The sequence below is a fragment of the Aethalodelphis obliquidens genome, unplaced genomic scaffold, assembly GCF_003676395.1.
Source record: "Aethalodelphis obliquidens isolate GAN/ISIS:26980383/991018 unplaced genomic scaffold, ASM367639v1 scaffold18, whole genome shotgun sequence".
In the NCBI taxonomy this organism is placed as follows: domain Eukaryota; kingdom Metazoa; phylum Chordata; class Mammalia; order Artiodactyla; family Delphinidae; genus Aethalodelphis; species Aethalodelphis obliquidens.
Window position 1 is genome coordinate 5467250 of NW_020837962.1, and position 13209 is coordinate 5480458.

Consider the following 13209-nt stretch of genomic DNA (forward strand, 5'->3'; position numbering starts at 1 on the left):
CTCTGCACTGCACTGGGAAGAAGTGTCCTAATACGTCAGACTGATTGTATCCCTCCCCTAATTAAAAATCTTCAGTAATCCCCATCTCCATCTGCCATGCTGGTATGGCTCATGGTTGGAAGTCAATTCCTTTAGAAACATATTTGGTTTCCTTGCAGAGCAGGAAGCTCTCTGCTCCAGTAGTATCCTGTGCCCACCCCAGCATGGCAGTTACCGCATTTATTATCTCATGTTATCTCATGGCCAGTGTGCTTTAACTCCTCTTCTCTAACCAGACTAGAAAGTCTGAGCACTGGGACCAGCCTGCACTGTTCACAGTTGTAGCCCCAGAGCCTCCTGCAGTGCCTGGCACAATGTAAAGCCCTGGACGCATGTGTATTGAGCTCATGAATGAACAAGCGAGAGAATTCAAGGGAAAAAGAGAATGCTCAAAACCGCGTTCCAGGACTTCCCTGGTGGCGCAGTAGTTGAGAGTTCGCCTGCCAATGCAGGGGACACGGGTTCGTGCCCCGGTCCGGGAAGATCCCACATGCCGCGGAGTGGCTAGGCCCGTGAGTCATGGCCACTGAGCCTACGCGTCTGGAGCCTGTGCTCCGCAACGGGAGAGGCTGCAACAGTGAGAGGCCCGCGTACCGCAAAAAAACAAAACAAAACAAAATGCATTCCAGCTGGAGCATTAAGCTGCAGGGGAGAGACGGTATTTGAGCTGTACCTGGAAAGAGTGGGTAGGATTTCAGTCAGTGGAGATGATAAGGAGAGGAATTTCACGTAGAAGTAGTGCAGGCAAAGGCGGGGAAATGGGTGTCATTCAGGGTATGTGTGGTGAGAGTGAAAAGTGTATGCATCATTGTGGCTTAGTATTGTGCATGTTTGTAGAGGTGTGAGTGTAGGTGTATGTTAGGCATGTGTGTGTGTGTAGTTGTACGTGTGTGGAGGTGAGTGTGTATATGTGTGTATTGTGAATTCAGGTAGGTACGAGTGTAGCTGTGTGTTCATGTATAGATGTATAAATATATGATATATATATGTGTGCATGTGTACGGGTTTGAATCCACTTATATATGGATTTTTTTCAGTAGTAAATACTGCAGTACTACATGATCCCCAGTGGGTTGAATCCGCAGCTATGGAGGAACCATGGTTATGGAGGACCAACTATATCTTATACACAAATTTTTGACTGCACGAAGGGTCAGTGCTCCTAAACCCCACGTTGCTCAAGGGTTAACTGTATACACATATGCACATACATATATATGTACATACATGTGTGAGTGTGTGTAGGTGTAAGCGTATGTGTGTTTGAAGGTGTAGATGTATATGTTTTAGTGTGAGGGTGTGTATAGGGTGTGCAAAAGAGAAATCAACAAAGTGATAGAAAGAGAGAGAGGACAGTGTATTGAGGTTGATGGGACCTATACTCTAGAGTCCATTAATGTAAGAGGAGTCTGACTGATTTTGTGGGCAGTATGAGTCATGGAAGGATTTGAGTAGAGGTAGATCTATGATTTTGGTGTTTAGATATACGTTTTTAGGGAGTGGCTTGGGAGAGAACAGTTGTGAGGTGATTTTAACTGTCTCTTGTAAGCATTTCATGAATAGATGAAATACAGTCAAGCACTCATACCTCTTTGAAAGGAGAGTCACAAACATCTATTAACCTCGTTTCTTCCAGCCTCTCGCAGCCTCTGTGACATCGCTATGGATTTAACCAGACCTTAAGGGATGAATATTAACTTATGACAGTTTCTGGAGATGAAATTATCTTTTCCTCTGAGAAAATATTGGCTGAACGTTTTGATAAGTAATCACTGCTCTGTCACAAAACACTTCCTAGGAGCTGAAGAGGAATTAGATTTCTAAAAGCACAGCATTTAAATTTTATTAGTAAGAACAGATTAAAAAATCATTACAAAGTTAATTTCCCCTTTCTCCACTTCTTTTAACAAAATCACTTTTCTCCATTAGAGGTCAATTATTTTTCTTTGTCCTCAAAACTTCAGTTTATTTGCTGAAAACATTTAAAGGTTTATCACCAAAATCCAGTTTATTTTGAAGATAAAGATTTTTTTTATTCTCCCACACAACCTAGTTGGGGGAATTTGGGACTGTTTTCAAGTCCAAAATTCATGATAGAGATAAAAATCATCTGCCCACACCTTCTTCTTGTGTATAGGGTGTTTATAAGAATGAAAATAGTGCTAAGAATAGTGTCTAATAATCTCTGGACCTAGAGGTTATCGTACTAAATGAAGTCAAGTCAGACAGAGAAAGACAGATGTCATATGATGTCACTTATATGTGGAATCTAAAAAAAAATGATACAAATGACTTAGTTACAAGACAGAAATAGACCCACAGACATAGAAAAGAAATTTATGGTTACCCAAAGGGAAAGAGAGGGAGGGATAAATTAGGAGTTTGGGATTAGCAGACACAAACCACTGTCATCGAATGTTACAGACTCTGCTAAGTGTGGTGTGTTCATTCATTCCATCAACACCTATCCAGCTGCGCCAGGCCCTGAGTTAGAAGCTGTGGACATAGAAACCAACTAATATACATATATATTAATATATATAATATAATATATATATATATATCCCTGCTAGACTGAGGAATCACAATCTAATGAGTGAAACATATACACAAACACATAGGTTGTTGAGGTATAATATTGTTAAGCAAATGAAAATTAGGTATTTAAATCAAATCAAGGATTTGTGAATGAAATGTTATGACGTCTGAGATTTCCTTCAATATAATATGGGAGGAGTGGTTGGGAGTATAAATGAGACAAGATTGACCATGAGTTAGTCGTTAATGAAGCTCGATAACGGGAAGATGGAGATACATTCTAGTATTTTACTTTTGTATGAGTTAAAGTTTTTCCATAATAAAAAAAAGAAAAAAAAGAATGGAGGGGGCAAGAAGCTTCCACTTTTGGGAAAGTTATATATGGACCCATGTTCATGATGATTTCTTCATTTCTTTTTCCATTCTGGATAACAGACTAGATTAACTCTTACGGCAAATCTCAGCTCCTTAACTGGACCTGCAAGGCTTTGCGTCATCTGGCCCCTGCCAGCCTGGAGGGCTCTTCCTGCCTCTGCTCCCTCTACCCCCTCATCCACTCATCTTGGATTTCCAGTCTCAGCTTAAGTACCACCTCTTGGGGAAGACTTATGTGATTTCTTTCCCCCTTTTTCCAGTCTTAGACCCATATTTTTTTCTTCCTCCCAGTTTGTACGATGTATATTTTTATGTGGTTATTTGACTCATGTTTGTCTTTCCAATTAGCATAAAAATTCCTTGCAAGTAAAAATTGTGCTGCTTGCGCTACAGTACCCTTAGTGCCTAGCGCAGTGCTTGCACCTAGTAGCCGCTCAGTAAACATTTATGGAGTAAACGAATCTCTGTTAAGCCTGTCTACAGACTCCAGGCTCAGTTATGTAGTCCTTTGTAAATAGGAACATAGGAGGGGAAAGTGAAGGATGTCTGTTTCTCCCCTATCTGGTATATAAAATCCTGGAGTTGAGATTTTTGGCGTTTGGAACAGGAGCCTTTCAGACTCAGGGAAGGAGGTAAGAGCTCTCAGGATCTAGGGCAATGTTTACACAGCAGCTTCAGCTCCTAATCAAGTTTTCCCACCACCACTTGCTTCCACCCTCGTTGGCTGACCCACGGGTGCTTACGTAGACGTGTTGGGAAGGGAGAGAGGAACTCAGAGGAGATTCAGGAAGTTATTGCACTCTTGGAACTCATAAACCTTTGCAGCCTCTCTCTCTCCATGAGTCAGCCTTGGGCTGGAAGCTTTGCCTGCCTCCCATGGTGTAGGGTATGTGACATGGTCAGTGACATCACCAAAGATTCTGCTGGCTAAACGGGCTTTGCCTCTATTTATGTTACCTTGGGACTTAAGGAGCTGTCTCCGAAAGGAAGAAAGGGTCTTGGAGCAATGACATGATTACTGCAGATCAATTAATAGAAACACTAGTGGGAAAGCACCTTTGGATTCATATAGTTCCATGGTATAGCTCTGGATCCACCACTTACTGGCTGTGCAAGTTTGGGCAGTTTACATAACCTCTCTGTGCTTCAGTTTGCTGAACTGTGATGCTGGAATAATAATCCTTACCACGTGGAATCTGTAGGATTAAACTAAGTGGTAATATTGGCACATTTCCCGACTACACAGACATGCCCAAAAATGACATTATTATAAGTATAACATCAAATGCTGTGGTGGAGATGTGAGCAAAGTTCTCTGTTACCAGGGAAGACAGGAATGCTTTTACAGATTAGGTGATAGTTGAGCTGTATCTTAAATGCCACCTACAGTAATAAAATAATAGCAGCTGCCACGATGTTACAGGTTAAGTTCTGTGCTCAATGCTTCAAGGACATTTTTGGCTCATTCAAATCTCACTACAGTTCTGAAAGCATATCCTGTTGCAATCCACATTTTACAGATAGAGAAAGCAAAGCTCAGAGAGGTTAAGCAACTTTCCCAAGGCTGCTCAGCTAATGGATGAAGCCAGGATTAGCACTTAGTTCTGTGTGACTCCAAAAGCCATTGTCTTACCCACTGAACTGCCCAGGCTCTTTTGAAGGCTATGTTTGAGTTTTCTAAGGGAGATGAAAAAGAAAGAGATGGGTATAACATGTTCCAAAAGGAAGAGCCTGGATATCTCTTTATCTATTTGCATGTTTATTATTATTGGCTTGGTCTTTGTCCAGCAGCTGACTGATGGTTCCAACAAGGCAGGAATCGTTCTGTTTTATCCCTCATTGTTCCCGGGCTGGTGTCAGCACACACATAGCTGGTGTTCAGTAAATCTATGTTGAATGAATTAAGAATTTGATGGGCTCCACATTCTCTCCAGCCTATGTTACATCACAGCCTGAGGAGATGAACGTGTTTGCTTGACCAAATTACTCTACTGCCCTTCCTAACTTAAAAAGGAAGGTATCAGTGAAGCTGGACAGTTTTGTAATTGGCCACACGGCATGTTTCTCTACAAGCAGCAAACATTTTCCAGTCCAAATGATGATGTCATCTTCCAGAGCACTGATTGCCTTCTCTCCTGCCACCTATCACCTCTCCTGGTGTCCAGCGTGTCTGAATTCTCTTTAAGGGCCTGAGATTCATTTCTGGTGACACATTACAGGAGGAGAGGTGAGTGGGTCATGTGAACACAGACAAGGCTGGACTTGGCACTTTGCTCTTCAGACGAGGTATTTTCCTTGAGGTTTGTGTTACAAATAAAGCGCTGCTCTGTGGTGTCGAGCAGTTGCACTTGGGAAAGGGAGGAGGAAGCACAAAGTGCGGTGCTGGGGGCAGCTTTCTCCCAGTGTGTGTGCGAGAGTGCCAAGAAGCTGTCAAATAAAATTAAGGTTCAAAACATACAGCCTTCAATTTGATTTCACTAAGATGCCGACAGCTGCTCAGAGGGAACACAATCGATTCTGTTTTGACAGGTCTTGATGTACAGTAAGCAGTAAAAGTCTCCACTCTGTGCTGGATTAAGAAAAATTCACCTTAATTTCAACTTAAATAGAACCGTATCTGAGCTTGAAGGGAGGCTTCTCGTCTGCTCACCTGCTCTACCCCCTTGCTTCTCCTGCCAATCCTCCCTCTTTTTTGCCCTTGGACTTCATCTTCCTCTCCCCTTGCCTCTTTTTCTTTTTCTTAGCACTTTTAAAATCTCTCTCCCTCTCACTGACTCTCTTCTATACTTAAAAGGGAGAGTTTGGAGTCCTTACTACGTGCTGAGCACTGCCCTATATGCTTTTCTCGAATTGCCTTATTTAATTCCCACGACATCCTTATAAAGTAGGTGGAATTGTGTCTATTTACAGATGAGAAAACAGATGTTCATAGTGATTAAAAGCCTGCCTGGGGTTGTACAGCTAGTAAGTGGCAGATCTGGGGATTCAAGCCTAGACCTCTGATTCTAAAAGTCCTTGCTCTTTTCATGACATTAGTGGGCCTGAGCCCTGGCAGAACATCACAATCACTTGGGGATCTCCAACGGCATCAGTGCTTTGTCACCACCCCCGTATTTATTAGTCTGGGGAGAGTCCAGGGCATGGGAGCGGCCCAGTATTCTGCTTTCCCTTTGTCCTCATCTTTCTTAGCATATAAACAGAAGTGTACGTTGAGGTAGGTAGCAGAAAAGCCCTGAAGATGATGGGGTTCTTCTCCCATACCTCTTACGGGGGAGGACTCACCTTTCTGGAAGCCAGTGGTGCCGGAAAGCACAGGTGTGTCTTTCTCTTTATACCAGGTGGGCAAGTGGGAGAACCACACCCTGAGCCTGAGGCACGCCGTGTGGCCCAGGTACAAGTCCTTTTCGGACTGTGAGCCAGACGACAACCATCTGAGCATCGTCACACTGGAGGAGGCCCCCTTTGTCATCGTGGAAGACATAGACCCGCTGACGGAGACGTGTGTGAGGAACACTGTGCCATGTCGGAAGTTCATCAGAATCAAGTGAGTCCAGGGATGCTGTCGGTTGAATGTGCCCAATCCTTTACAATAGCCTGTATCACTGATGACAGGAGTATCTCTACAATAATAATAGAATGTAATATAAAATATACTCTATTATAATAGGTGGGTATAAAAATAGATTTTTTTAAAAGACCTGGAACTACACCAGGTGGTTTGCATTCATTTGATTCCAACAACGGCAATACGAGGTGCATGGTTTTGCCCATTTAAAACATGATAAAAACTGAGTTATGAGAAGATTAAGAAGCACGTTCAGAGCCACGTAGCTGGTAGATGGAAGAGGCAGGACTCAAACACTTGTCCATCTGACTCCACCACCATATTCTTAACCAGTATGGTAAGTCAACCCTCCCCTTCAATATTGCCTAGAATAATTATTTCTTTTGTATTTTTCTGGTTGCTCCCTCCCCCAAACCATATCTACCACTTCCTTCCACCTCTCTTCTATTTCCCAGATCCAAACTTTTCAGAATTTTCAAAGCTTCTCTCCATTTTGGGGTCAACATCCACCTTACAAGTGACTTTCTGATGTGCTTAAGGTGGAGCTGATCTCCTGGGGATCTCCTAGGTCACCAGCAACAAACCAGCATTGCATCTAAGTCATTTCCTCTTTTATTACGATTGAAGAGGAACTGACATTTTTTATCAGATCCCCTGGTGAAGGGTTCTCCCTAATCTATAAACCCTTTGGAGATACATAAAGCTTCATGGCCAAGTCCAAGGCCCTGAATTTTGTCTTTGTAATGCAAACATAAACACAAATACCACCCTTGTGGAGGATTCACAAAAGGAAAAAGCCTACCGCTAGATGGAAATCTTTTTTTTTTTTTTTCTGAGTATTTTCTGATTGCCTCCTTTCACCTGGACAATTTTTGCTTGCCCTTTAAGTCTTAAGCACTCCCTCCACAAGCTAGGTTAGTTCTCCCTACTTCCACAGTACCCTGGCTATGTCTCTATGTCTTAATCAGTTCAGGCTGCTATAACAAATTACCACGAGTGGGTGGCTTAAACAACAGACATTTATTCCTCACAGTTCTGGAGGCTGGGAAGTCCACGATCAAGGTGCTGGCAGATCTGGTGTCTGGTGGAGACCCTCTGGTTTGCAGACAGCTGTCTTCTTCTCACCTGGTAGAGAGCAGAGGGAGAGGAAGCAAGCTGTCCTGCTCCTTCTTATAAGGGCACTACTTCCATTTAGGAGGGTTCCACCCTCGTGACCTAATTACCTCTCCAAATACCATCACATTGGGGATTAGGGTTTCAACATATGAATTTGAGGGGAACATAAACATTCAGTCCATAGCACTCTCTAGCTGTCTTTCTCACTTGTTTTTATGGCTTACAGTGTGTCTGTATTTCCCCCAGAGTATTATCTGCCTAAATATAGGGAATGTGGCTTATTAATATTTGTGTCCTCAGTGACAAGCATAGAATATGACACCCCAATGTTGATGAAACTTGAACGGAGGGTGAATGGATACTTTTCCTCCCACATTCCAAATTCCAACCTAAGTTCTTATTATACAAGATGCAAATCCCCATGGCTCAGTGCTTTGGATAAAGATAATTTTTTTTTTCCGGTACGCAGGCCTCTCACTGTTGTGGCCTCTCCTGTTGCGGAGCACAGGCTCCGGATGTGCAGGCTCAGCGGCCATGGCTCACGGGCCCAGCCGCTCCGCGGCATGTGGGATCTACCCGGACCGGGGCACAAACCCGTGTCCCCTGCATCAGCAGGCGGACTCTCAACCACTGCGCCACCAGGGAAGCCCAAAGATAATTTTTTAAGAATATGATTGCTAAGTGTATTGTGAAGGTGCATTTTGGTTTGGAGAAATTTTTTTATCAATAAGCAGCATTTTTGGAGTTGAAATTCTTATGGATTATTCAGTAAATAATCATCAGCGTTTTTTGGAGTCATCAGCCTCTTTGGGGTTGAAATTCTGAATAGATTAGTCAATAAATAAATACGCATGAAACATAGTTTCTGTGTTAGTCACAGTGCTGGGCATGGGGGATGCGTCAGTGAACTGCAAGGATCTTGCAGTCGAGGGGTGCACACGGTTAAAAAACTGCTCAACTAATAAGGGAACAGGGCAGCTCCACATTAGGATAAACCCTGTGAAGGATCTGAATAAGGTGGTGTGATAAGGGAGTCACTTGAGGTATGTGGGGCTCCTACAGCTCACACAGGTAAGATTTAAGGTGACATGTAAAGGAGGAGAAGGAGCCAAACATGTGAAGAACTAGGGAAGAGCCACCCAGCTAGAGGAGCAGGTGCAAAGGCCCTGAGGGAGGAAAGAGACTGGCGAGTTTGGGAAACAGAAGGAAGCCTAGTGCAGTACTTGGAAGTGATGAACTGGGGGAATGACAGAAGGGGTAATGTGGAAAAGTTGTCAAAGGAGGTTTTGACTTGGGTGGGTGTTCTTTGAGCAGAACTTGGTCAGATTAAGAAAGCAGAGTGGCTGGCACAAAGCAAAGAGTATAACCCCACTGGGGCACCTCCTTTATGATAACAATATCTTCTCTGATTCAACAGGGCCAATCAAGTAGGGCATCTTATGCTTCACACTCAGTCATTGGAGATTAAAGTCTTTAAAATCAGAAGACTTGGAGCTGAAAACAATAGATCACCAAGTCCTGAGTCACACTGGTCTGGAGGAAATGAACCTCCAAATAAGTTACTGTCTTTAAAAGAATTGACTTTTCAACTGAAGAATAGAAACAGATTAACAAGTTCAGATTCACAATTTGGGTTCCTGTGGGAGGGGGTGGCTTGCAATTTTCCTTTTCCCACTTGGTGACATGAGAATTGTACTGTGCTTCTAGGTGAAATTAAAGTCTTTGATTTACCTGAAAGCAATAGAAAATTACTAGGATCCAGTCATCCCAACATTAACACAGTTTAGATCAACTTGCATTTCCTAAAGGTAACATCTTTGAGGCAGGCTGATTGGTTCCAAAAAGGATTCCTGTTGGACAACATGATTGTGTTTGATTTCTTGGTGATGTTCTTTCAGGGAAAACCCTTTGTCTCTCACTTCTGGCAAATGGTGGGGTCTTGAGGGCACACATCATTCTTCTAAAAAATCAGGTAGTAGGAAATGGGCTGAGAAATCAGACTTTTCTTCTTACCTGTTAGTTGAGTGTTAAGACGTGAAGAGAAAATTGAGGAAAACTTACCTGTTTTGATCTGTAAGGATAAATGGCTATACTGCCAGTTAATCCCCTAAACTGTCAAATCATTGGTGAAAAGAGAGGAAATATATTTTTAAGCACCTATGTGAGAGGTGCTTTAGATACCTTATTTAATATTTCTAACTATCCTGCAAGGTAAGTATCAGCCTTCTCAATGCACGAATAAGTAAACTGAGGTCTGTGAATGAAGAGACCCGTCCGAGTTTCCATGCTTGTCAAGGGCAGACCCAGGATTTGAAAGCAGCTCTGTCTGACTCGCAAGGCACATCCACTGGCCACACTGGGAAATTATACAGCCAGAGAATTGATGACTTATTGGATCCCTTTCCCCATATTTGTATTTATGAGTCTCCCTTTCTTTTGGGTGATGGTGGAGAGCAGAGAGATTACATGGGCACCATTTCTCAGATGTCTGGGTAGTTGTCATAACCCCTCCTCCACACACACACACACACACACACACACACACACGCACACAAGGTTTGTGTTAACAACCAACAAAAGTTCCCAATATGGTCTGTGTTTCCAGATGTGGAAACACAGACCAAATGATGTTAGATAAACATCATTTTAGTGCTTAGATAACAATTCAGTACGTAGATGTGTCAACAATGGAATATTGAGGCAGCACATATCCTATGAAATACATGACTCAGCATCTGACCATGGTACTAATGGATGCCCCAGGGCAAGGTGGAACCAAGTGCAATGCCCAGAGAGGTCTTGATCTTCCTGTAGCAGTGGTTTAAATAGTTTTTGTTATCACTTGGGAAGACCCCTGCTTCCTTCCCTTTTAAAAGCATTTCTGGTTTTTCTGAGTGTCCTTTGAGTATGACTTTGTCAAGTAAATAAAGGAGAGTGGCTGACACAAAGCAACAAATGTAACCTTGGTAGATTATGATAGGTTTTACGACAGCAGTGCCCTCTGTATTTTAATAGGGCTTTTTCCTGATCAAGGACATTGCTATTTAATAGTGTCACCTCTTACACTTCCTCCACGTAGGTAGGGAGGGAAAATGTTATGAATGAGCCTTCATTTGCGAGATGACTCGATCAAGAGACATTAAGTCCACAGACTCAGGCACAGAGTAGACCCCAGGTCTCCTGATTCTTAGCTGATAATTCTTAGTTTTCCTCAGCAAGGAGAGTATTTTTCCTAAGTAAGTAAGGCATCCTTTCTTCTTCCCTTTGGTTGCCAACCTCTATTTTCAGTGAAAGGATAAAGCAAAACTCTCCTTGCTCTGAGAATTTCACATCTTCCTCTCCTCCATTTTCCAATAAGTTTTTATAATTCAGTTTAGATTAGATGACTAAACTCTGATCTAAAGAGGTTGTATGTGTTATAAGCTTTAAAAAAATAAGACGTAGTAACTCTCATCTGTATAATGGGGATCTGAATACTACCTAATTAAGAAAAATGTTGTGAAGATTAATCCAACAGTTAGTATAAAGCATTTATCACAGTGCATAGCAAATAGTAATTACTCGAGAAATGTTACCTGTTGTCATGCTTATTGTCATAATTAAGAACACTTTCTACTGTTGCTGTCATAAACTCACTGAACATCCTTGTAGAAGCCGCTTCCTCATTTTGGGCCTCTATTTCCCATGTGAAAAATAGTAGAAGAGTGTAGATAATGACTGAACACATTTTCCAGTACTAATACTCTACCATCTTGGGATTTTCTCTACAGCAATTCAACCAATGAGGGCATGAATGTTAAAAAATGCTGCAAGGGGTTCTGCATCGATATCCTAAAGAAGCTTTCGAGAACAGTGAAGTTTACCTATGACCTTTACCTGGTGACTAATGGGAAGCATGGCAAGAAAGTTAACAATGTGTGGAATGGAATGATTGGTGAGGTAAGTTATCTTTTCATCCCAAGGGCCCTCATTCAGACTTAGGGCCCAAGGTCCTCAGGGATGGTGGGAAGGATAAGTAAAGGGACGGTTCTTTTTTTTTGCCTTGTGTCCAGGTGGTTTATCAACGGGCAGTCATGGCAGTTGGCTCACTCACCATCAATGAGGAACGTTCTGAAGTGGTGGACTTCTCTGTGCCCTTTGTGGAGACGGGAATTAGTGTCATGGTTTCAAGAAGCAATGGCACTGTATCACCTTCTGCTTTTCTAGGTATGTGAACTTCACAGTTACTATTGCTTTCCTATGAGGAATTATAGGTATTTTGTCTTGTTTGCTCAAAAGACAGGACCAGATAGGACCTAGTTCAGTTCTAGGTAACCACGTCAGCATATTGAAAGCACGTTGCATTGAATTACGCAAATTTTCCCCCAGTTAACATCTTTCATTTATCTTTAACTTGGAAATAGCTGCTAAAAATACAATCACATATTCAGATACCGTCCTTGATAGTGCAGAATATAGATTAGTAGATATATTGCTTAGAGCCTTGAAAGCATTTAAAAAATAAACCTGTCTGTCCACAGTTAATTTAAATCAGCTCATAAACTTTTATTTAGCAGCCGCATACCCATCCTCCATCCCTCACTAGAATGACAGTCATTTATTTACTGGATGTAAGAGTAAAAATAATGATGACTGTGCAATGATTTATACCAGTACTCTGATAAACAAAACAGAAGCAGTCTGAAGAGGATACACTGTTTTAAAATTAATGGAATCATATTTTAAATGTGCCTGTCCTTTAAGCTGAATGGTTTATAAGAGAAGAAATTCTTCTTACTCTCCTTTTAACTGTTTCCTAGACTTATGTTTTTACACAAAAGGTTTTTATTTTTTAAAGCAAGGTAGTTCTGTTTTTTTTCTATCGTCTGGTTTTCTTTAGCAGCTATGCATTAGGTAGCTTGGCTGGTGTAGCTGAAACTGCATGGAATATAGCCAAGCATTTTTAATTTTTTCTTTAAAGGAAATCATTGTGTTGAGTGTTTTGTCATCATAAATAGTTTTTGATAGTGACTGTCTTGAAGATCGTGGGATTCAGATTAACTTCCCCTTGGCATTCCCATGTCAGTGGGTTTGTCCCAAATTGGGAAGGTTAAGACAAACATTGACCCCTAGAAGGAAACTGCAGGAGAGAGTGAAAACAGTTAGATTAGGGTCAACTGAATTTCTTACATTTTTCCAAAGACAAAAAAACTTTGTTTATTAGAGAACTAAAACTGCAGACTAGGGCCCATTTGTGGATGCCAGCTGCAAGCCCATAGCCTCACTCTTCCACTGTCTTCATTTATATGTGGTGTTAGCATCCAGTGAAGTGTTCTAGGCTTCATTCTCATGAGTGAAATGTTGACTAACAGGATTTTGGATACTGCCTTACTCACAGAGACATATGGATTTACTGTTTTCATTTTCAGTAATCCATTGAAGCTGTTGAAATCCTTACCACTCACTGGATTTGATTTTGCACTTGCTTCCATTTTTGTAACCTTTGTTGGAGTAATGTGGACCTTGACAAATACACACCTCACTGTGTTCCTTCTGTGCCTGTGTCTGATATGGATAACGATGCCCATATCTTAATA

At 41.9% G+C, this 13209-nt stretch overlaps 1 protein-coding gene across 2 annotated transcripts in view; it reads left to right on the top strand.

Annotated features, from left to right (window-relative positions):
- Positions 1 to 13209, top strand: part of GRIN2A (glutamate ionotropic receptor NMDA type subunit 2A) — a 367711-nt gene that overhangs the window by 275011 nt on the left and 79491 nt on the right. For both annotated transcript variants that reach the window (XM_027118303.1, XM_027118304.1), the window contains 3 exons: positions 6291 to 6496; positions 11404 to 11572; positions 11686 to 11839. In XM_027118303.1, the coding sequence (XP_026974104.1) occupies positions 6291 to 6496; positions 11404 to 11572; positions 11686 to 11839 (529 nt within the window). The remainder of the gene's footprint in view (positions 1 to 6290; positions 6497 to 11403; positions 11573 to 11685; positions 11840 to 13209) is intronic.